The following is a 24569-nucleotide window of genomic DNA, read 5'->3' as shown; positions in this document are numbered from 1 at the left end:
AAATAAATGTTTATTAAATCAATTCAAATGATGTACTCTTACGTCCTGTCCTCTTTCCTCCATACTGCATGGCGTTGCTCCCTAGGGACAGGAGACAGAACCTTTTTCACCTGAAAAAACCTTCATCCCCTTTAAGTTTAGAGGCGCGCGGGGGTGCGGCCCTGACTCCACCCACCGGCGCCACCCATCAGTCCCCTTTTCCACGTCGACGGGAACAGGCCGATTTCACCAGCGCTCCTGGGTCTGATTTCGGCCATGTAATACTACGGGCTCTTCCCCGGATACTTTCTTCTGTCTTTTTTGTCTTCTTTTATCAATCAGGTACTCGGTCCACTGGCGCCATGCTCCTCACCGGCGCATGTCCACTTTGGCGGGCTTCAGCAGGTGTCCAGCCTGCGAGGAGCTCTTCTCTACATCAGATCCCCATTCTCTTTGCCCCCGCTGCATTGGCCCCGACCACGGATGGGAGGATTGTGCCGCGTGCAGCGCACTTTCTTGATGTGCTCTGAAGAACAGACTAGCCAGATGGAGGGAGCTCTTCGAGAAGTCACCTCCAGAGGACTTAAAGGACTTTGTCAGACATAAGTCAAGGCCCAAGGGAGGGCCGCTCTTTTCCAGTGCATCCTGCAAGGGCAGCTCCTTCCCAAGGAAACGCCCTGACGGGAGGAACCTCTCAGGGTCTCACACCAGCACGGGTACCGAGGCTAGTTCAACTACCGGCCGTCAGGTTGAGGGGTTGTTAGATCATTCCAGAGACAGTGCTGAGGACCACAAGGTTCTTTTACCGGGTGTATACCCGGGGGGGCTATGCCCTTGTACCAGCAACATGGCCGAGGGGGTGCCTGCACGCAGCACTACCAGTGACTCTGCCGAGGGTGACGCACCTACCAGGTCTTGACCTGAGGTACAGGGTAGGTTTCATGCTCCACCGTCAAGATGCCTGGAGGAGGCTGGGCCCAGTGAGCCAAGCACCACGACTTCGGCACATGGCATGCAGTTCGACGAAATGGCCGCTGTACCAGACAAGATGTCTGATTGTCCAATACCGCCCCTAGGAATGGAGCAGGTGGGAGAACGAGTTACAAGGTGGGACTGGTGCCAACCAGGTACGTGGCCTACAGCTTATCCATCAGAAGCGCAGGACAGGTTTCCTCTGCAACCAGCTAGGCAGAATATGCACCAGCCCAAGCAGCCGCCAGCTATCCCGTCAATATCACCTGTCACCCCACCGGCCTGCAAGGACAGGTTCTTCGAAAAGTTCCTCACACTCATGAGATCTTCTCAGATGAGGGCCATCCTCAAGGATGTCATCAGGGACATGCTCCCTCCGGCCCCTCAGCCTACGCCGATAGTCATTCCTCCTATGGCTCCAGCACCACAGGACCCGGTGTAGCCCCCGCTGCCCACGCCGGCTCCTTCGATTCCAGCTCCCCTGCCTCCCACAGTTCAGGCAGTTCCGTACCAGCCGCCGCTGCAGCCTTTGGCTCAGGTCTCAACACCTCAGCCCTTGGCACCCAGCACTTCTCAACACTCTCTGGACCAGCTAGATGCCCTGGTGGATACAGAAGAGGAAGAAGACCCCAACGCACCATCGTCAGCCAAGGCCTTCCACGAACAACTCGCAGGTCTGGCAGAGTACTTGGGCCTTCCTCAACCCGAAGTTGAACAACCGGAGAAGGGGGTACTTGCTGAGGTCCTCACTCTAAGCCCCACAGCTAGAACAGGGATCCCGATGCAGAAGGACATTGTCGCCTTGGCCAAAAAGGGGTGGCTGAAACCCCACTCGGCCCAGCCTGTCAATCGGCGCCTCGACGCCAAGTATAGGCAAATGGAGGGGGATCCACTCTTGCTGTCGGCCCACCCTCAACCTCACTCTTCGTGATTGCTGCGGCATCACTCCACTCAAAGCCTCAGTTGTTCTCGGCCACTTCGTCCTCGTCATTGTTAGGCAAGGAGGAGAAGATCTTAGAGGTGTACGGGAAGAAGCTTTATTCCAATACATTGCTGCATCTTCGTCAAGAAAACGCGGATGCCCTGCTGGCAGCAGTTAACCAGAGGCTTAGGGAGAAATAGCCGACTTCATTCCAGAACTTCCAGTGCAGAGCCAGTCATGTTTCAAGGCGGGACTGGCCGAGGCTAAAATGTTGGCGCAAGACATCATGGAATCCACCGTGGCCCACATTGACACCTCTGGCCGGGCAATATGCATCGCCACGGACATGAGAAGGAATGCCTGGCTTCAGGCTACTAAATTCAACCCAGACGTCCAGCAGAGCATATTGAACCTTCCATTCGATGGTGGCGACCTCGTTCACTCCACGCCAATGAGGAGCTAGATTAAAAAAAACAGTTAGCAAACTGCTAAGTCTTTATCCTTACAAAGGCCACGCCCAAGGAGTACACCCAGTCATATCAACGCTCCGACAAGGGGCGGATGTTCAGGGGGTTCCGTGGCTTCCAAGAACATAGGTCCAGGCAGCCTGACCGTTCTCTGAGTCGACACTGGCGCAAACAACAAAAGGGGGGCAGCAAGGGCTTCTTTCAGTCCCCCTCCTCCGCAACAGCCTAAGAGGGAAAGAAGGCATGACCCGCCCCTTCAGGTCCACAAGTCTCTGCTGGGGGGCAGGCTTGCCCTTCACGCACAGTTTTGGCATCAGAAGTTCATGCACCCCTGGATCCTCTCTGTAGTATCAATGGGGTACCGCCTACCGATCCCTTCCTCTGATACTTACTCCCCTCCACTCCCACAGATTGGGACAGCAATTCTGTTGGCGGAAATTCAGTCGCTCGTCGAGAGCCAGGCAGTGGAAGAAGTCCCAGCCTCCCAGCAGAGATTGTGCTTCTACTCCAGGATTTTCACCATACTAAAGAAGAACCAGGCTGGCCTGAGAGCTGTGTTGGACCTCTCCACCCTCACCCTCTCCCTCCCTCTTCAAAGATTCAAGATGGTTACGCCAGCACTCATTGCAGAGACATTGTGCAGAGGAGACTGGATGTGCTACCTGGATCTGAAGGACGCCTATTTACCCGTCCTGATTTGGCAGCCACATCTCTCCTGTCTGCGATTCAGGATTATGGGCTGCCATTTACAATAGAAGGTGCTACCCTTCTTTACTTTTTACTTTGTTATTTATTAGGCGCAACCAGAGTGGCTCGGAGGCTTACGGGCGCCAAAGACAGACAGGAGTCCTCATTACAATTTTTCCGGTCCGGAATGCGGTGATTCCACGGCGGCGATTGTGGAAAGATCGGCCGATTACGTGCTGTCGGTCGCGCGCACCACACGGACGCGGAAATGGTGTCACCTTCGCCACGGAAACACCCACGGAAATGGACATAGTGGTGCCACAAGTAGCGTAAAAACCGTGTCCGCCGCCGTCGCCATGGACACGGAAGCGTAAATACCATGATTGCCAAAACCGGAAACAGAGAGGCACAATCCATTGCCATCCAGAGTCTGCACAAACAGAATCCACACAGTGAGAAGCCAAAAAGGACCACCAGCATGTCTGCCAGGATTCCAGCCCAGAGGCAGCACAAACAGCGCTTTAGTGAGAGGGAGCTAACTGTTTTGGTCAACCATATAGTGCAGCATGCTGAGATGCTGTTTAGTGCTGATCAACGGCGTGCTACACAGCAGCACAGGAAGGAAGTGTGGGCGGAAGCAGCACGCAAGTGCACCACTGTGGGCATGACTGCGAGGAGTGTCAAGGACTGCCACAAGAGGTAGGATGACCTCAGGCTGAGGGTGCGGAACCTGATCTCTACACACCACCAACACAGCAGTGGGACAGATGGAGGGTCCCTTTCCCCACTGGGAGGAGCGCTGCAGCAGTGTCCTCCACCTTGAGGGCATCCATGGGATCAGGGATGCTGAGGCAGGAGTGGCCCTAGGACCCATTAACAACCTCCCCGCCCCCAACCAGTGCACGAGTGGCCCAAACGACCCATTAACAACCCCCACTCCCCAGCCAGTGCATGAGTGGCCCAAAGGACACAATCATGATCCAGATGACGATCTACATCACTACAATACATGTCCGTCGACAAGCATATGCATGTAAATGCTACTGTTAACTGATCAACCTGTCTGATGCATGTGATGCACCCATCAGGCACCACCACACACCTAATTGCATGCCCTCTGAGTCCCCACAGACATATCAAGTGACAGTGATACAGCAGAACAGCCCAGGCAATCAGCTCCTGCACATGTGCAAGCCAGCACCCCTGCCCAGGAGGATGCTGCCAGCAGTTCTGCATCTCTGCCCCCAGTAGCATCTGCTACACATGTGCCGGTCACCATCACCAACATCTCCACCATCTCCACGCTGCCTGATGCAACACAGGTGCCACGGGCACCCATCATGCCTACACAACCCACCCCAGAAAGTGTCTACCGTGCAGAGGAGGCAGCATATAGCGACAACAGTGCCCCGGCACTGCAGTCTGATACAGGGCCACAGGGGGAGGTGCCCACCCTGGATGACTTGGCATTGTTCCATGAGCTGGAGTTCAGCCCCACATCACTCCACAGTCCAATGAGGTCAGCTACCCCCTCAATGGCTGAGCTCAATTCCCGCATGCAGCAGATGGAGGAGCAGCAGGCTACCCTCACCCAGCTGGTGGAGAGGCAGCTTGAGGAATCCAGGCTGCAGAGGCAAAGCTACAGCACATCTGTACGTCGCCTCTCAAGGTCCATTGGACGCTTCTCCAGCACAATAGTGACTCTGGCACGCCATGTGCGGGAGGGCAATGACAAAACTTGGAGGATTGTTGAGTGCATGTTGATTGGCCAGCACATTTGCCACCAATCCCAGCTTCAGTGCCATCCACTAGTACCACCCCATCCAGCTCCACCTCTGCCAGTCCACAGAGGCGCTCGAGTCGGCTAACAGGGCCCTCGGGCAAGGATGCTCAAGCCCCGAAGCGCACACGGAAATGATGGCATGTGTGTTAGGCACTGCAGGACACATGGGGACTAGAAGGGTGTGAGGGGGTGGTTACGTTTGGGTGGTGGGGGAGGTCCATTCGGGGGTTTGTGTATTGGGGCCTGGTTGGGGGTGTGTACATTTGGGTGGTGGGGGAGGTCCATTAGGGGGTTTGTGTATTGGGGCCTGGCTGGGGGTGGGTACGTTTGGGTGGTGGGTGGGCACGGTTGTACAGCTTCCCTAACCATTGCATCTCCATCCATGTTGTAATGTCATGAATATATCATCATTTGAAAAAAACACATTCATGAGTGGGCATCCATCATTTCATTTGCAGTACAACAATTTATTTACTGGCATCGGCATATCCATGCAATGCTGTGAATGTGCAGTCTCTCAAAAGTAAATGCAAATCAGTGCATCCCGTGCTCGTTGTCCACCTAGTGGACCCCCAGGAGGAGGTTGAGCCATCCCATCCCCATCCCCAAACCTACCCCTATCCCCATCTCCATCTCCATCCCCATCTTCATCATATGCGTCTGGGGGCATCGGAATGTTCCTGAGCAGGCACAGATTGTGCAGCATGGCACAAACGAGCTTAATTTTACCCGTCTTCACTGGGCTGTACAGCAGTGATCCGCCAGATCTGCTCAAACAGCGGAACCAGGCCTTCAGTAGTCCAAATGTCCTCTCAATCATGCCACGTGTGCGGGCGTGTGCCCTGTTATACGCCTCTTCATGCCTGTTCCTTGGCCTCTGTACAGGCGTCATCAGCCATGGCGTGAGTGCATATCCAGCATCACCTAGATGTGGGGGACATGTCAGTGTTTGTTGTATCATGTCTTCATCAGATGCAGTGCAATCTTGTGTTATTGTTCATGCATGCAAATGTGGCATGCAGTGGTTGGACCGGTGGGTGATTACCATTCTTTGGTCATTGTAGTGGACGTTGGCAACTGGACATTGACCAACGCATTGGTGTGCATGTGTACTTTGCCCTCTGGGTGACATTGGCTGGTAGGTATGGCATTGTGCAGTGATGTGCACACATGGCAGAGTCAATCAGTCGACTGTGATGATGTAGTCGAAGCAGGATGTCTCATGTGCAGGAATCATGTGCATTGGGAGGGCAGTGCTGCATATTGTGGGTGGGGTATGTATTGGCTCCAGGTGTATGTGCCAGCAGCAGTATAGGCTGTGTGTGTCATGTGGCAGGGTGTGTACAGGCACACTGTGGCAACCTGTCATGTGTTGCTTTGTGATGTTTGGGTTGTGCTGTCTATTCAGTTAATGGGCGGGGGGTGATGCATGTTCAGTCACAGCAGCCCACTCACATTTCTCATTGCCCTGGACACACACAAACCCCTTCCACAGGGCCGGTGCATTGGCAGCTGTACTCACCCAATAGCCATGTTCTTTGTCCAGCATAGCGTTCCATGTACCGTGGCAATGTGGAATTCCTCAGTACTATTGAGTCATGTGTTGAGCCCGGGAAACGTGCGCAGCAATGTGTTATCACTTCTGTGGCATCACATACCATCTGTACATTCAGTGAGTGGTACAGTTTCCTATTGGGGAACACCATCTCGATTGCACGTGGTACTGTCAGCTCGATGTGGGTGCAGTCAACTGCACCTATGCAATTTGGCATGCCTGCAATGGCATGGAAGGCCAACTTGGTGGCAATGACCTGGGGAAGGGTATGGGGTAGGGCAATCTGTTCAGACACATGGTGCAACAGGGCATCCAGTACCTGTACCAGGATTTTAGAGAAACAGGGTTGTGATAGGCTGTGCAGCTCACCAACTGTGTGTTGATAGGTTCTGGTGCCAAGAAAATGCAGTACAGACACAACCTTCAGGAGGGGGGGGCGGTGGGGTGTCTATGTGGTAGCTGATGTTGTCCTCTATCATGGTGGTGATGTACAGGATTGTTGGACGGTCCAGCTGGTATAATGTGTGGATCTGTCCTGGGGTAAGGTTCCAGGGTGAGGCCCTGATGCGTGCTATTGCAGGCTGCCTGCGGGGTGGAGCCGGCTGGACAATGGGGTTTGCCATGGTAACAGAGTTATCTGGTTGCCGCCTGCGCCTCCTACGCCTCTGCCTCCTCCTCTGCACCATTACTGCCATCATGTGCTGTGCTGCCTGTTGGTTGAGTAGGCCCAGTCCCAATGCTACTAGAGCTGCTGCCTGCATGGTTCTGTTTGGAGTTGGCCTGGGTGTGGCCCTTTTGTAGGCTTCCATTGGCCTACTGGGTCCCGCTGGGCTGATTTGGTGCACCTGTGCCCTGATTCAGGTCACCGGGCACTATTTAATGTCATGTTTGCGGTGGCGGCAGTACCGCCACCGTGGTCACAGTATTAGCGCCATTTTTGTGGCAGTGTTTCCATGTCTGTGCTACTTGTGATGCTCGCTGTGTTTAGTATTGCCGGTAACAGAGGGGTTTCCCTGCAGGCGAAGGTTACGGGTGCTTACACTCCACGGTGGCGGTTTATGGTGGTGCTATTTCCAGGTCCACAGGTCATAATTTGGCGGTCTTGGAAACGGTGCCGGTATGGTTATACCGGCAGCGTTAAGTCTGGACCGGAGTACTTGTAATGAGGCCAAAAAGCAGGCAGTCAGATTGTAGGAGTTGGATGGACACCTTATTTAAATAGATGTGTCTTAAGTTTATTCTTAAATAACTGAAGTGTCACACAAATTCTAAGGTCTAAAGGTAGTGCATTCCATCTCGCTGGGGCAGCTTCCCTTCGTCCTCAATTCAGCCCCCAGGGTATGTACCAGGCTCATGAATGCAGGGCCAGCACGTCTATCTGTACCTGGACGATTGGCTCATCAGGGCGAGATCTGCAGAGGCGGTGCATTACACTTCCTCTCCCCTTTTGGTCACACTCCACGAACTGGGATTTTCGATCAATCTCAAGAAGTCTCAGCTGCAGCCTACGCAGAACCTGACCTTCCTGGGCCTCATCTGGGACACAAGCTCCAAGACAGTTTTCCCCTTGGAGGACAAGATCACGGCCATCAAGAGGTCCACCACTCACTTCCTCACCCGAGATGTGACCTTGGCTTAGTGGTACCAACACTTATTTGGTATCATAGCAGCAGCCCTACTGGCCGTACCCCACACAAGACTCAAGATGAGGAGATTACAGCTGCAGTCGCAGCCTCATGGAATCAGGAGAGGGGCTCCCAAGTGGAGCTTGTCAGCATTCCTCCTTCTCTCCTCCCGGATCTCACATGGTGGTCCAGGGACTGCAACCTGTGGACGGGCTAGTCCTTCCGGCAGCCGATCCACAGGTCACCATCACCACTGATTCCTCCCTGGAAGGCTGAGGGGCCACTTTGGACAACCACAGTGTCTATGTAGTCTAGACCCTGCAGGAGCAGGAGTCTCATATTAACTGGCTGGAGCTGAAAGCCATCTGGCTAGCTCTCAAAGCTTTCCTACCGCTCATTGGGGGCAAGGTCGTCCTCATCCAGACGTACAACTCCACCAGCATGTACTATGTCAACAAGCAGCGTGAGACCAGATCCCCTCCACTGTGCAGCCTATCGATCAGCATGTGGGAGTTGGCCCTCGTGAACAATATCTACCTGACAGCCATCCACCTTCCGGGGGAGTCCAACCTGGAAGCAGACATACTCAGCAGACTGGGAGCGGACAATTACGAGTGGCAATTGAACGATCAGGTGCTGCTGGAAATCTTCAGCAAATGGAGGCATCCTCAGGTGGATCTCTTTGCCTCCTGGGACAACAAGAAGTGCCAGCAGTTTGCGTCCTGGAAGGGGCATGGCCCCAGCTCCCTGGGCAATGCATTCTAGATATAGTGGAACAAGCTTATGCCTTCCCTCCCACACCCCTGGTCCACCGGGTGATCTGCAAGATAAAGGAATCATGTCACCTCGGCATCATTCTGATAGCTCTGTGGTGGCCGGCGGAGACCGTGGTTCTCAGAGCTTCTCAGCCTCTCGGACAGGCCACCCATTCACCTGCAGACAGGCCCAGCTCATCTTCTTGCACAGCAGGGGGGCAGGGTCATCCACCCCGCTCCACAGAAATTGGACCTTGCAGCGAGGCTCCAGAGCAGGTCACACTGAAGCACCTGAGCCTATCACAGGCTAACTTGGACATCATTCAAGGTGCTAGGAGCAAGAATACTAGGAGCCAGTACAAGAGTAAATGGACTAGGTTCTGTCACTGGACAGACTCTAAAGAGATCCACCCCCTTACGTGTATATTGGACAATGTGCTCTCCTTCTCTGCACACCTTGCACACTCAGGGGTGCAGGTGGACACATGATGCACCTATTTGGCAGCCATAGGGGCCTTCAGAAACTCGGAGGAGGAGGTATTCTCCTTTTCCAATCCTGTGTTCAAGCGACATTTGGCAGGCCTCACCAGGCTCTACCTGCCCATCAAGAAATCACACCCTGTGTGGTACCTCAATGTAGTGAAGGGCACCTTGACACACAAACCGTTCAAGCCAATGGCGTCCGCAGACATCAGGCTGGTCACTATTAAAACAGCTCTGTTTGTGGGTCTCACCTCTGCTCGCTGAGTCAGCGAGATCCAGGCTGTGGTGGCATCAGAACCGTATACTACTTTTTACAAGGATAAGGTGGTCCCGAAAACACACCATGCATTCCTAACTAAGGTATCCTCTGCGTTCCATCTAAACGAGGCAATAGACTTACCCATGTTTTTTGGCGACCCTAGAGACGAGGTTCAGAGGGTCTTGCACTGTCTGGATGTCAGACGCGCTCTGAAATTCTATCTGGACAGGACCAAGGGCTTCCACCCTTTTTGTCACCTTTAGGGGGGGTCAAGACCCGGTTATCAGGTATCCAAGGCCTCTATAGCAAGGTGGATGGTCTTGGTCATCAAGGAAGCCTGCGAGGGGCAGCACAACCACTTGCAGCTAACATGCACGCCCACGCTATCAGAGCCAAGGCCATGGCCATCACCTTCCAGCGGCAGGTCCTGTGGCAGGTCATCAGCAGGTCAGCCACCTTGGCCACCCCTTCAGCTTTCTGTAAGCACTACTGTTGGACGCCCTCTCTAAATTAGATGCAGCTTTCTGGCAGGCATTTCTAAGCCATCTGTTTTATTAAGGAGGGTCTCCTCTCCACCCTGGGGCTACATTCAGTTGTAATTGCCCATGCAGTATGGAGGAAAGGGGATGGGACATAAGAGTAATTAATAGTTACTCACTGTAGTGACTAATGTACTCTTAGTCCATAGTGCCCATTCCTCCATACGTCCCACCATCCTCCCCCCTAATAATACTGGTGTCATTAGTCAATGTTAATATTGTTGACGCGTTAATGGGGACTTAGGAGTGGCACCTGTGGCCCCCACGCACCTCTAAATTTAAAAGGGAAGAATGTTTTTTCTGGTGAACAAGGTTCTGTCTCCCGTCCCTAGTGAGGGACGCCCATGTGGTATGGAGGACAGGGGACTACGGACTAAGAGTATGTTAGTCACTACAGTGAGTCATTTTAAATTTTTACATGGGTGGCTCGACCAACCTTCCCTTACGGCAATCAGCAGTCACAAGAGCCTACTTAGCTGGGTCAGGGTCCTCCACTGGCACTGAACACAATGCCTGGAGAGATTCCTGCCAACAGAAGGACTCTGTATTTTCATGATGTTAGGAAGGAGCAGGATGAGGACTAATTGGCTGGAAGTCAGACCAGCTGTTTATTACAGGAATATCCAGCAAGGGAGGAAGGGATGATAAGAGCATGAATGGGAAGGCTCAGAAAAGTATATACATAACATATGTACTCCTGACTGTACTGAGGTGATATGACCTGAGGTGACGGGCGACACTGCAGATAATGGCCTGCCAACTAGGTTATGGGCCCGAGGGAAAAGAGGGTTCCTTAATGCGGGAGGCGGTGCCATCACCGAGAGGGTCGGCCAAATGCTGAGGATCATATTGCTATTTTCACCTGCGAATAACCACACACGGGTGCTAATGGCTTAGTCGATTAACAAAAGATTTCCTGTCAGGCGATGCCGTGTCTGCAAGAGGAGTCTGATGACGTAATCAACACTGAAAGCGTACAACTGTATTTTTATTACTCGCAGGTTGCAAAGGCTGTATGAGGGGCAGGGTTAACAAGTGAGGCATATGGAAAGGGGCACACAGCCTTGGGGGAGCTCAGAACACAGGCTTAAACCAGAGGATACTGCCCACATTCCAAGCTCCTTGATTAGCTAGCGCCTCCGTCCAGTGTGCTAAGTTAGAATTGTGATTGTTAACTGTGGAAGCTCGATCAAAGGAACACAGTATAAACATTCAGTACAGTCAGAAGTAAATTTGAAAAGACAATAATAATGCACAGTAGACAGGGAAACTAAATGGTTACGTTCTTTTGTTTGCTCATCTTCCCCACTATTTTCTGTCTCATTAGATCAGTGGTTTACCAACGCCAGACCTGTTGTGGCTCTTGAATGGGAGACCCGTCTTGGAGGATGAAACACACAGACTGCTGGTCAAAGAGGATGGAATTTACTCTTTGCTCATTGATCCTCTCATGCAAGAAGATGCTGGAACATACACATGCATTGCAACAAACAAGGCTGGGCAGAATTCATTTACCCTGCAGCTTAGTGTTGTTGGTAAGCCTTATTAATATAGTCTTGCAGTAGATATGATATTTTGAGGGTACAGAATGTTATTGTTTTAAAAAAAGGAAATGCCATATGAAGCCTCTAATGGTGATATTATAATAAACACTAAACAAAGTTAATGTTACACGCTTTCAGCCAAAGGCCTAATTTTCAATTTAAATTGTTAAATTTCCCTACTAGATTATGACAAATTATGGTCTGTTTTCTTTTTTTTCTCAGCACTATTAACACAAACATTGCCTATTGGCACTGTTTGAATCTGCCAAATTACAAGTCTGACACAATTTTGCTAATGGTATTGTTCTTGATTAGCAATCCGATGTATTTAAGAATTGTGGGCCTCATTCTGACCCTGCCTGTATTCTGGGGTATAGCCCCCAGGATACCAGCAAAAGTAGGTATCATTTCTGACACTCAGTCCCGCGTCATTGGGGTTGGATTCCGAGTGGTGGTGTAAATCCCCATTCATGGAGTCCCATAGGACTGCATGAGGGGATTTGCTCTTTTGCCGGTATTGAGGGCTTTTAGCTGGAGGTAACCCAGATATCCCACCGGCAAACCCATAGTCGCCCGGTATCCCCGAATACCTGCGCTTTTTTACCATACCGGTCGACTTAGAATGAGTCCCAGTATCAAACATAAAACAGACAACATAGCATGTTTGTGTTTTTCCAAGACCAGCTTTCTGTGCAGTGTGTGAGAGTCTGGAAGGGTTGGTGCACAACTGATATGAAAATATTAGCTACATAAAAGAGAATAATTTAAGAAACCCACACTGAGGAAAAAAAGTCTAGTAGGCCTGATTACGAGTTTGGAGTCATTACACACCCTAATATCTCCAAACTTGTTACTTGGTACCACATGCAGTAATTACCGGGTGGATCGATAGGTCTTCCTAATTACAAGTTATGCAGACTTGCCATTATTCCCTATTATGGAGACCAATAGGACTCCATTAGAATCCGGTATTACTGCATGCACTAATACTGCACCCGGTAATTACTGCATGCGGTACATGGTGTTGTGGTGATACTAAAACCCGCAACTCAAACCCAGCCAGTAAAATAATTGAACCAGTTGTTAAACAAAACTACAAGTGCAAGAATGAAGACTAAAGCCAGCACTCAAGCTTGCATCTTTTCAGTTATGGCTAGAGACCTCGGATTGTCCTGGACCCATCTATATTTCTGTTATGACAAAGTCCTCTGCTTACCTATGTAGACATTTATTTAGATGAACATGGGGCTAGGTACCTTTCCTAGCTAGCGGATGATAAATCAGCGGCTGGTGATGAGAGGACCCTTTCTCTCCCCCACTTAGTCCTTGCCGAGGACAGTCACAGCAAGCCATTTAAGGTCACTGCCCTTTTAAGGGAGAAGCTCCTACTCCTAGGAAGCTTGAATAACAACAAATCAATATCATCCATTGTACCAAGTAATGAATAATGCAAATGAGTGTGGGCAGACTAGATATCAGATGTTCGTAACCCCATCTTTCATTAAAGCTGTTCTTGATCTGGTCCACTCAACTCTAAGCCGGAAAGTAAGGGAAAATGAAGACCCAGGACAATGTCCTTAGTTGCTACGTTTGGCCAGCGGTTCACCAACAAATTCAGAAATACTGCTTGGAATGCACTTTGTGCTGAAAAAATATCTAGGCAAAACCATCCCTACCATCGATATTGCATTCTCCAGGATTTGGAATGGATGTGATAGTTTCCCCCGAGTCATACGACAGCTGGGAACCGCTAAATCCTAGTCTAACTAGATTATGCTACCCCTCACCCAAGGGCGCCTCTATGCTACTGAACACCACAGAATACATTTTGAGACATCTTGTGCTGTACTTTATATGGGTGGCATCTGAAGGGAATGGTCACTGTCTAGACCCAGTTTAGGCCTAAACTCCTGAGCGAGTTGAAATAGCTGTTGCAAATAGATACCCTCTAAATCTCTGTATCAACCTAATGGACCTCCGCAGAAAATCGGTATCAGAGGATGAAAAGAACTAGTATGAACAACTATCCTAGACCTCTTCATAGCAATCAAAGCACCCCAAGGGTCCACTGGATTCTTGCCATTCAAATGGATCTATGGAAGAAAACCCTGAAATATCCTAATCGAAGGCTGGGCAGATTAAAAAAAAAAACAACGGAATTTGAAACCTTAGAGTTTCACTTGATCTGCAATGTGTCCCAACAACATTTACAGATCTACCAGGAGAATTTGAATGCATAATCAAAAAACCAAACTAAGAAGGTTCAAAGTAGACAATCTTGCACTTGTCTCCCTTTAAACCTCAAAGGGTAAGTTGCTGACAAAATGGAATGAGCCCCCCAAGTCACACACATTTTCAGTAAAACTTTACCTTCTGTCTATTTCAGGAAGATTGATGGAATTCCTCCCATGTATACCATGTAAATTGGCCCAAGCCCTAGTGTAAGACAGAATTACCACATTTGGTGGTGCACCTGAAGACTGGGGAAAGAGAGAAAACCTCAGAGCCATTAACCAATATAAACAGACACAGGATATGCAGACCTACCCAAAGCACTTTGACAGTCTCTTTGTAGATTGTCCAGGCTGGACCCACAGATGTATGCACCTCATCAAGACCCTTGAAGGAAAGTTAGTCAGTCTAGGAGCTTCACAAAGACTTGAGGCTCATTGGAAGGTTGTGGAGGATGAGGGGAAGAAGATGCTGGATGGACCAGAATGTCAAAGAGGCCTCATAACGTCACTGGTCAGCCTTGGTTGTCCTTGTACCTTAGCTCGGTAGGAGTTCAAGAAGGTAAATAGAAATATCTTGCTTTTATGCCTTCCCAATGCCATCAGTCAATTAAATGATTTAGATTAGCTCAGCAACGTATTTCTCCAACCTTTGACTTAAGGAAAGGATAGATCCCCCTTCCAGAGAGGATCAAGAGAAAACAGCCTTTGTCACACATATGGGCCTCCTCCAATTCATATTCTGCCCTTCTGAATACTTGGAACAACTACTACCTTTCAGAATGTGATGGATAGAGTACTTCAACATCACCAAGGGATTGCAGCAGCCTATTTCGGATTAAATTCTCATATACAGCTTGATTTGGGTGGGCCACATGAGACATCCATATCTGGTCGCCCGCGTTCTCAGAAAGGCGAGGCTTAAGGCCAATCCAACAAAGTCACCTTGCTCTTCCATCAGTCAAGTACCTAGTCTTCCAAGTCAGTTAAGCAACAGTTCATCCAACAAAAGGTGAATGTGGAACACATCCAGAACATCCTGACCCCCCAATACAAAGTAGGAGTTAAACACTTTTCTCGGATAAGAGGGCTTTTACCAATGCTTTATTTCCACCTTCATCGTTCTGGCGATTTGTCTACATCCAATCGACAGATACTACAGTGAAGGCCTTTAAGTGTTGAATAGCTCCCTTGGTGATACCCTCCTGTTTCTCAGGCACAATTTTAATGATTTGTTCATTGTGCAAATGGATGCGTCCCAAGTGGGGTTATCGTCAGTAGTCTGGTCATGGTGAGTCATGGTGTGGAAAATCATTGTTTTGTTACCTTAATTTTTGTTTTGTTACCTTTATTAATGTATTTGTTATTTTATGTTTATGTATTGGATACTTGTAAGGTCTCTATAGAACAAATGGTATTTCAAGGCGCCACAAGACAAAAAAGGGGTAGGGTGAAGAGAGAAAGATAACAATAACAGTCCTACTAGGTTTTGTGACAATCAGATTGTGCAAGTGCCCTAACAAGAAGTGCGAGGGAGACGGGAGTGCCGGTCATCTGCACAAAATGCAAAGTGCTAGGATGGGAAGGGAAGTGCAGGGTAAAGAGGAGAGAGTGTAAGTGGAATGGGGAGTGGAGGGGGTGGGGATGAGGGCCACAGGGGCTAGGTGAGTGCTACGGGGAGGACAGGAGGGCAAGTGCCAGGGATTGCAAGGGAGGTCCACATGCTAAGTGCAGGTAGAGGGGTGAACTGGGCAGAGGGGCCTGGTGTCCTTTAGAACTCAGGGGAACCAGGCAGGGGAGGGGGAGAGGGAACAAAGTAGAGAAATGGAGGGTCTTGAGGAGCTTCTGGAACTTAAGGAGATCCAGCTCAAGTCTGAGAGGCGCATGGAGACAATTCCAGGTGGATGCTTCTGCGGAGGAGATAGATCTACCCCCCACTCTCTGTTTAGAGAAGCGTCTGATCTGCAAAGAGATGGAGCTAGACGACTGAAGGGCTCTAGCATGGAGGTATTTAGAGAGGGAGAATTGGATGTAGCGGGGTACAAGGCCCCAGAAAGCCTTGTGGATGATGCAGATGGTCTTGAATTTGATTCTAGCAGGAACCAGGAGACAGTGGAGAAATTTGGGGCTGGAGAGATGCGTTTCCTGGGCTTTTAGCTCCTTCTGTGTGAATTAAGAGTGCCAGCATTGAAATAGAATCCCTTGCTATTAGATAAGCTATAGAGGGTCTGAAGTATTACCTGATAGAGCATAATTTCAATTTGTCCACGGACCATGGGCCTCATTACAAGAATGGAGGTGGCCATGCCGCTATTTGTGGCATGGCTACCCCCATTCCGGGTACCGGGTCTGGGTTCCCTGAATGGGGAAATACCGGGCCATTCTGACCTTGGAAGGCTCGGTATTTCCCCATTCAGGGAGTCCGGACCCGGTACATCCCCATTCCCATTCGAGCACCCATAGGGCGCAATGGGAATGGGGAGCATGCTAACAACGGGCCCGTTAATGACGGGTCCTTTGTTAGCATGCTGGGCCGCTCGCGGGACCCGTAAGGACGCCTGGTAAAACCAGACGTCCTTACTGGGTCCCGCGAGCAGACCTCGTAATGAGGCGGAAGGGGTTTAACTGGGCCGGCAGCTCTACCGGCCCCGTTAAACCCCTACCGCCAGGGTCATAATGAGGCCCCATGTCCATTTTATTGGGCTTTATAGAACCAAGTGCACCACCCAAAGAGTTGCAGAGCAGTTTCTGCCCTACTCTTTTTCTATTGTTCATAGGGAGGCCAAGCTCCAGGGCAGTGTGGATTATGTAAGAACATACCCCATGGCAGAACCTCAAGGGTATCAGAAAGAAGGGGGTAGACGTGTGATGAAGTCCTCTGTCTCACTTTGAAGGCATCTAGTGGGGTGATCTAGGGTCCCGTACCTCCTCAAGCTAGTGGATAATCTACATGAGTGGTGTGGGGAGGATCCTCTGAACTCCCACAATTAGTCCCCAACTCATTGCAGGGTGCAGTCAAAGGGGGCAGTTTAAAGATTCAGTCCATTTAAGGAACGCAGTTGTGAAGCAAGAAGAAAGAGAGATTAATAATACTATGCTCACCCCATTCCCACAATAAAGTTCTTTGTGTTTGTCTGGGATGCAGGAGTTTCTAAATACTATGGGCCTCACTACGAGTTTGGAGGTAGCCATGCCCAAACTCGGGTCCGGGTTCCCTGAATGGGGAAATACCGGGCCATTCCGACTTTGGAGGGCCCGGTATTTCCCCATTCAGGGAACCCGGACCCGGTCCATCCCCATTCCCATTTGAGCCCCCATAGGGCTCAATGGAAATGCAGAGCATGTTAACAACGGGCCCGTTAATGACGGGCCCATTGTTAGCATGCTGGGCCACTCGTGGGACCCGCTAAGGACGTCTGGTAAAACGAGGCATCTTGAGCAGGTCCCGCGAGTGGACCTTGTAATAGGGCGGTAAGGGGTTAAAGGCTCTGGCACCTTTACCGCGCCGTTTACCCCTCACCGCCTTCCTCGTAATGAGGCCCTTTACCTTTAAGAGATCTGATCCCTACAAGTGAAGAACACTGTGTAATAAAGACATTGAACTCCCTGGGAACCCGGGGTGAACTCCGACACAGACGAATCGATGCATACAGAGGACCACTTGATTTACCTAAGGTACATGTGCAGTGTGTACACTGTACCTTGTAATGCAGCATTTGTTTCCCATCAGCACTAAAAAAATGTGCCAGCATGCAAATGGTGCAGATTTAAAAATGCTGTCATTTTGCTTACCTCCATGCAAAATACCAATGAAGCACTAGTGCCTGATTCCTAGCCATTTGACACCCAGAGAATGCCATGGGAAGCCCTAGGCTGCTCATGGGAGAACATACAAGATGACAGACCAACAATTTCAAAGCTTGCATAAACTCAAATGTTCTAAAATGCCTGCAAGTGAATCTATTAACACAATCAATCACAGTTCCTCCTCACTCATGCTCAGGAAGCCCAACCTCAGAGAACTTATCACACAGATATAACATGTTCAATCCCCAGTCAGACATGGTTGGTGTTTGGAGTGGGAACTGGTGAGAGGAGTGTGGAGTGCATTTAAGGGTGAGGAAGGAGTTTGGTGGAGACTGGATAAAAAACAAGTTTGTAGACATGAGAGACAGGTGAATTGGGGATGGCAGAATGATGTTAGTTGCAGACAACGAGAGGTGATGGATTGGAGAATTTAGAAGAGATTGGTTGGAGAGATCATGAGGAGATAGGGGGAAGACATTTGGCGAAGTCTTGCTTTAAACATCTGGAGGAAGTTGGAGGAGAACAAATGGGGACGCGCAGGATTGCAGCCAGCAAGATTGGAAAATACAAGAGGACAAGTTCATGTGGGGTGAGACACCAATATGAAGGGTTCAATCTCACAATGGGAGGAGGAACTAGCACACAGTGTGATATTGGGGAGGAGCAGGATCAGAGCGGGAGTAGAGAGGTGGTGGAGATGGTAGTCAAGATTATTGGAAGGATGGGGATAGAGTCCTTTCAGACTTTCCTGTAAGACTAGGGAAGGCAAACCGGGTTGGCTCTACCTCCGTGCTCTGGTACTACCTAGAGCTGCTGAAAAAGACTCAGCGACACCTACTGCACCACAAGGCACATCAGAGGTGTGTTGCCCCCACCTAGAGCCAGTGACAGGCTTGGAGACACCCAGATAGATCCTGTGAGACTTTGAGTGACGGGGAAGTACCTCAAACCTTGCACACTTTGTTAGGATACCCTGACACCTGTGCATCTGTTCAAAAGCAACTATTCTGACAACTTACTGTTCTTATTATTATTTGGTTTTTATAATGTGCAACACGCCCATAGGCCTCAGTGCGCCCACATAAACATGACATAACAAGAAGGGATGCCAAGGTCAAGCTGTGGTCAATATAAAAAGGGTACACACCTAGTCCTTACAGTTAAACAGGAAGGTGTTTATGGCTTGTTTAAAGGTGGTAAGATTATAGAGATTATTTAGGTCTAGGTGTATTGAGTCCCAAAGATACGGCGCACAGGTGTCAAAGCAGGTGCCTCCACATTTTTTAAGGTTGAAACGGGGAACCTTCAAGTTTCTCAATGTATTAGATTGACGAAGATGTGAATTCAAATTCTTCTTCAGACGCTGCTGTAAGTAGATGGACACAATGCTGTGAATGCACTTGTATGTCAGTGAAAGAACTTTGTGATTTACACAGTGATGCACATGCAACAAGTGCCAAGATTTTCTTGCCTCTGTCACAAGCTCAGTTCTGGCCAGTCCATAGATAGCTCTAACAGCTCCATTCTGTGCTGTTTGGAGAATTCTGATGTTACCTTTGACGTTTCAGCTAGTAGACTGTTACAATAATCACATTTTTAGTTTAAATGTGCTGTTGCTACGGAAGATATGTTTTGGGAGACACGGAGGGTTTAACTTGTCTTATTAACAAGTTAATAAGTCCCTGATTGTCTTCCATCCAATCAGGGACCGGGAGGCTTCAGCCGGCCCTCTCAGCAAGGCCCACTGGCTGGAACTGGTTTCTTTCATCTGCTTCTCACTGAGAGTGAGGTCCTGTTTCCACCCTCCTGGCCATCTGTTGTTCTCCTGCACATGTGGAGTTTGTGCCTGGCTGCTGAACATTCCATTAGGTAGGTGCACTTTCTGTGCATTACTGCACCTCCAGGGGAATTATTGAACCTGAAAAATCGAAATTGGAAAAAAAGAAGAAAAAGAAAAAAAAGAAATTTGCATAACATTGTTGGAAAGGACTGTTTTAGTTGGCGTTTTCATCGTGCTGCCATTTTTTGAGCTTTTTAATACCTGTAGCTGCCTAGCTATTTTGAAAGCACAAGTTTTTGTCCCACTATTGCCTGCTTATTTGACTGTTTTTTGGGCCTTCCAAGATGGCCGCCCTGGTTTTCTTTGTTGTGTAGGCAGGCTGTGCTGTACCACCTCTCCCTGTGCTGCACTTGTCTTCCATCCAAACTGGGACCGGCAGGCTTTAGCCGGCCCTCTCAGCAAAGGCCCCCTTCTAAGTCCCCTGTCTGCTTCCTGTCCGCTTCCTGAACGCTAATTGGGGTCCTCCCTGCACCTTAACCACAATGATGCTGCCATCTCACTCGTCTAAGAAATCCGGACCGCCTTGACTTTACCTCCTCCAGAACTATGGGTTATTTCTCTCCTGATGGACTTGTCATGCTGTGCCTCCTTCATTATATATGTTGGCGTAAACCCAGTCGCTCTGCGAAGAAATCCGCGTTGCAAGGTTCTGACCTTAGATCAATTTAGCCACCATTTTAGGTTCATCCGCCATTTTGATTCTGGTTCCAAAGTCACCCTGTGTTCTAAAATGGTGGATAGTGTTCTTCTGTTTGTAACATGGTCGACTCGACCTTTGCGCTAAGGTTAATGCTTAAACTGCCCGTAGGCCAAATGTTAGGGTCATGTAATGAGACCTTGTCCTTCGTTGACCTGTAGATAAAGGATTACTGTGCCAACGATACTAATCCGCGAACCTATATTAAGCACAATACTGTTTAAACACTGAATGCGAACACTTGTTTAACTACATTGTATAAAATATGTACGAAGGCTTAATGTTGAATCCAAAGACACACTGTTGCTATTATAACCTATTGGAGTATGTATTAAGAATAATCCATATACATATAGATGAATAAATTAGAAACAAACTCGGCATGAACCCCTGGCCCAAGAAATGGTTAACCTGCAAATGGGCTGGGCATCATGTTAAGAATTGTATAAAAGCACAAACATTCTGATGTACAGCCCCACTCACTTCTCACACCGAATGGGCTGGTATTCGCTGTGATGTACTGAGGGCCAGATAGCTATCTGATATTTTGTTTCTTTGAAAACTGTTCAGTTACTTTGAATAAAGATCTGTGTATCTTTATAGCCCACGTTTGGTGTATTTCTTTTGAAGGTACTCATCCTCGATATTTCCTTTTGCTTTTACAGATGGTGCCCGAGTAGGGACCCTCAAGATTGATGCCAGCTCGTTGAAGGTTGACGCAGCTATCGGACCGGGATCGGACGGTGTAAAGGGGGCCCCTTTCCTGAATGAGAAGTGACACCTCAGCAGCATTGCACGGCCCGATCCCTGGACGGTGAACACGCGGTCCGAGTCGGCATCTTGAGGAGGGTCCATATATCGAGGCGGGCAGATTTGCCGAAATCACCAAACACGAGGTAAACTTTTTTAGAAAACTTTGAAATCCGATCGGACCTCCTTAGGATTGATCAGGTGAGTCGTGACCCGATTCTTAAGTATCCTAATAATTTGTTTTGGCGCATTGCACTCGCAAGTTCAATTATTGATCAGGTAACACCAGAATTCTGATATGCTTAGGAAATTGTCTGCCTGCTTCAGGGCATTATTCTGCAAGGACAGACAATCTTTGGAATTTGGCCGACCAGCACTAATGGAGGGGTTGCTGGCGTGTACTATGTACTGTAATTACGGCATTGGTGGTATAGTATTTAATGATATTTGGCACAGACAAAGTAGACATGCTTCCGAACTTCAGTGGCCAACTAATGGTAGTTTTGAAATCCCTCGTATTGAGTACTTAGAATCTATATTATTGAAGAAAAAGGCTAGACCTGCAGCATTTGATGTATTACAGAATTGGAAAAAAGAAGCTTTGCAGCAGTTTAAGAGTAGAGAAAAGCATGCACGCCGTCATATGACAAATGCCGAAAAAGTGTTGTTATATGATCAAAATAAACAGTCTGAGTCAGTTAGGAATATGGATAGGGCTTTCTCACTTGGTGTCCAGAAAATCTATCCTTCTAAAGACTTTCATGTTTCTGATGAACTTCTCGATAAATTGTTAAATGAACGAAGGCCTGGTGCCACTGCGCCACCTCTGTATGTTCCTCTTCCTGCTGCTTTGCCTCTCCCTGCTGTTTTTCCTCCTCCTATTGTTCCTCCTGCTGTTCCTCTTCCTCCAGTCATTGTTCCTCGTTTTGTCGTTGCTCCTCCACCTGTTCCTCCACCTTTGCCTGCTGTACCAGTAATAGCACATCTATTCCCTGATGTTCTAAACTTTCCTACTCTCTCTCTTCCGAGTGGTTCTACACCACTTGTAGTAGATCAAGGAGCGGGATCGAGGGTTATAACACGTAACACTGTATCTCCAGAGAAAAAAACGTGAGTTAACTGCGTGGGCTAAGCATTGCATGGAGAAGGGTGATCAAGCAAATGTTTTTGCCACACTTTCTAATATAGACAATTTTCCTGAGAAAAATGTTTTTATTGAGGGATTAGGGATTCATTTGTGCGTAATGTAGGACAGGTTAAATGATATAGATCTCCCACAAGGATTGAGGGATCTGAATACTTTAGCGTTTTTTAGAGACACTGCGGAGAAAGTGCAAGAGCATGTTGAGAGGGTTCTTGAGTATAGAAGGGAGCTGGAAACGTTACTGAATGAAGATGAAGATGGTGATAGTTTGGACGTTATGTACGTACAGAAACGGTTCCTTCCTTGTTGTAAATCGACAAATGAGTAAACGCGGATTTGCACGAAAGATGCGATTAGATGGATCTCAGACACGTCGATAACTCCTGTTGAAGTATATGACACGTATAGTCAGTATAAGCCAGAAATGCAGAGGAAAGTGATACAGGTAATGGTAGAATACCTACAGGATGAGTGTGTAAAAAGAAAGATTTATCGTCTCGCAGTTATTGAGTATTTACAAGAGAGACTTTTCATTTGACACTTCTTCGGCTGCTTTAGCGCTCGATTTGGCTCTGTTGCTTAGTGAGCGTTCGGAATTGCCAACTTCTCAGTTGCCTATGAGAGAGGTTCCTCCGACATATGTCCCGAAAATCGAAGTTCCAGCTGATGCCGGAACAGGTGTACAAGCTCATGAAATTCCTGCACATTATGTGTCGCAGTTCGTTCACGTCCCGTTCTCGAGACAGGAAGTGAACACCATTAAACAGTCTATTCCCGACATTAGGAAGAATACGACAGGGTTCTACAAAGAAATAGTCTGTTTTGCAATCATCTGTATTCACTCTAAGTGATATTGATCTGTTATTTCCTGTACTCCTGCCTGTTGATTTGTGGAAACAGATTAGAACTATAGACGATGGGAGATACATGGGTAGACTTGATATAGAAAGGCCGGCTGGTGAGAGACCGCCGCAGGTAATACTAACTTTACCTGACAGAATAGTTGCGAAATTGAAAACTATAATTCCCAAAAAGATAATTATTTGGGACAAGCTTTCTGCCTGTGTCCAAGGGAAGTCTGAGGGTGCTACCGAGTTCTTTAATCGGTTCAAACAGGTATTTTCAGATTTCAGTGGACAAGATTTAGGCACAGAGTCTGGGAAAATACTATTCATGGACAAATTTGTGCGTGCATTGCTGCCTGACATCCAGTCGCAAATGATGTCCTCCGAGAGCGCTTGGCAAGCGAAATCTCAATCAGAAGTACTACACATGGCTCAGTACTACGAGAATCGTGTCAATAACGAGAAGGAAAGAGTCGAAAAGCGAAAAGGTGACTTAAAAACAAAAGTATTATTGCATCAAATTGTTAGAGGCCCTAGAGGGGGTAGTACGCAATTTAGAGGTCAGTATGTTCCACAAGGTAGTGCACCCTTGGGTCCTGTAAACATTAACCAGTGTGCTTATTGTAGACAAGAGGGTCATTGGCATGCACAATGCCCGATCCTCCGACAGAGGTCAAATAACACATTTGGGAATATGGGTAGACAATCCAGAGGCCGCCCAGGTGTAAGGGGTCCTTGTAGAGGTCAGGTTTCACAGGATTCACAGCAAACTTTTTCGCAGGACAATCAGGCATCGAGTGTGGATAATAGAAACATTTTTGACCATCCTTCTGCTGCTTACCTCTCTGAAGAACATCCTTTCGATGACATTCTGTTTTGTTAGGATTGCCCGAAGCAGGGTTTGGAACTAGCGCCTATTCCCGTTAATCAGAAAGGTCCCTATGTTGAAATGATAGTGGGTAATAGGAAACATCTATTTTTGATAGATACAGGGGCACAGAAGTGTTCCATTGATCATTCACGGGTTCCAAACATTTCACTGTGAGGGCAAACCAATGTTTCTGTAGGGTTTTCTGGTACACCTGTTATTTGTCCAGTTTCTTCGCCGGTACCTATTTCTTTAGGTCCGTTTACGGACCATTGTCCATTCCTTTTGACTTCGAATTGGGAATTTGTTGGGATTGATTCTGTTGAAGGAATTAAATGCGGTAATTCACTGTTCTTCTGACAGAGTGCGTTTGACGATTTCACCATAGCAACTTTCTGTCTCTCAATTCTTGACCAGACCTTTGCCACCAGAATTTAGTGATGTTCCGGAGTGTTTGTGGGCAGTTGACGACAATGATGTTGGTGTTTTGCAAATTGAGCCTGTTAAGATTGTCTTGAAGCATGGAGTGAAGCTGCCACGTATTCCACAGTATAAGATTTCGATTGATGGTGAGAAAGCTTTGAAATGCATTGTCTCCGATTTTGTGCACAGAGGGGTGATTGAGGAAATTGCAGGTAGTTTGTGCAATAGTCCGATTTTGCCCGTGTACAAAAAACGTGATAATGCAATTCCCTTTCGTTTCATAATTGATTTGCGTGCCATCAATAAGATTGTTGCTCCACAATTTCCGATTATGCCTGATGTGACGACAATATTAACTATGATCCCGGCTTCAGCTACTCACTTTAGTGTTGTG

At 48.4% G+C, this 24569-nt stretch overlaps 1 protein-coding gene across 1 annotated transcript in view; it reads left to right on the top strand.

The window, feature by feature from the left end:
* The window catches only part of MYPN (myopalladin), a 1604598-nt gene that overhangs the window by 1365101 nt on the left and 214928 nt on the right, over nucleotides 1-24569 (top strand). Inside the window, exon 17 of the mRNA XM_069610599.1 lies at nucleotides 11354-11561. Within this exon, the coding sequence (XP_069466700.1) occupies nucleotides 11354-11561 (208 nt within the window). The remainder of the gene's footprint in view (nucleotides 1-11353; nucleotides 11562-24569) is intronic.

The sequence above is a fragment of the Ambystoma mexicanum genome, chromosome 8, assembly GCF_040938575.1.
Source record: "Ambystoma mexicanum isolate Mex_15411 chromosome 8, UKY_AmexF1_1, whole genome shotgun sequence".
Lineage (NCBI taxonomy): Eukaryota > Metazoa > Chordata > Amphibia > Caudata > Ambystomatidae > Ambystoma > Ambystoma mexicanum.
Note: the sequence above shows the minus strand (reverse complement) of the source record. Positions and strands in the feature narration are given on the sequence as shown.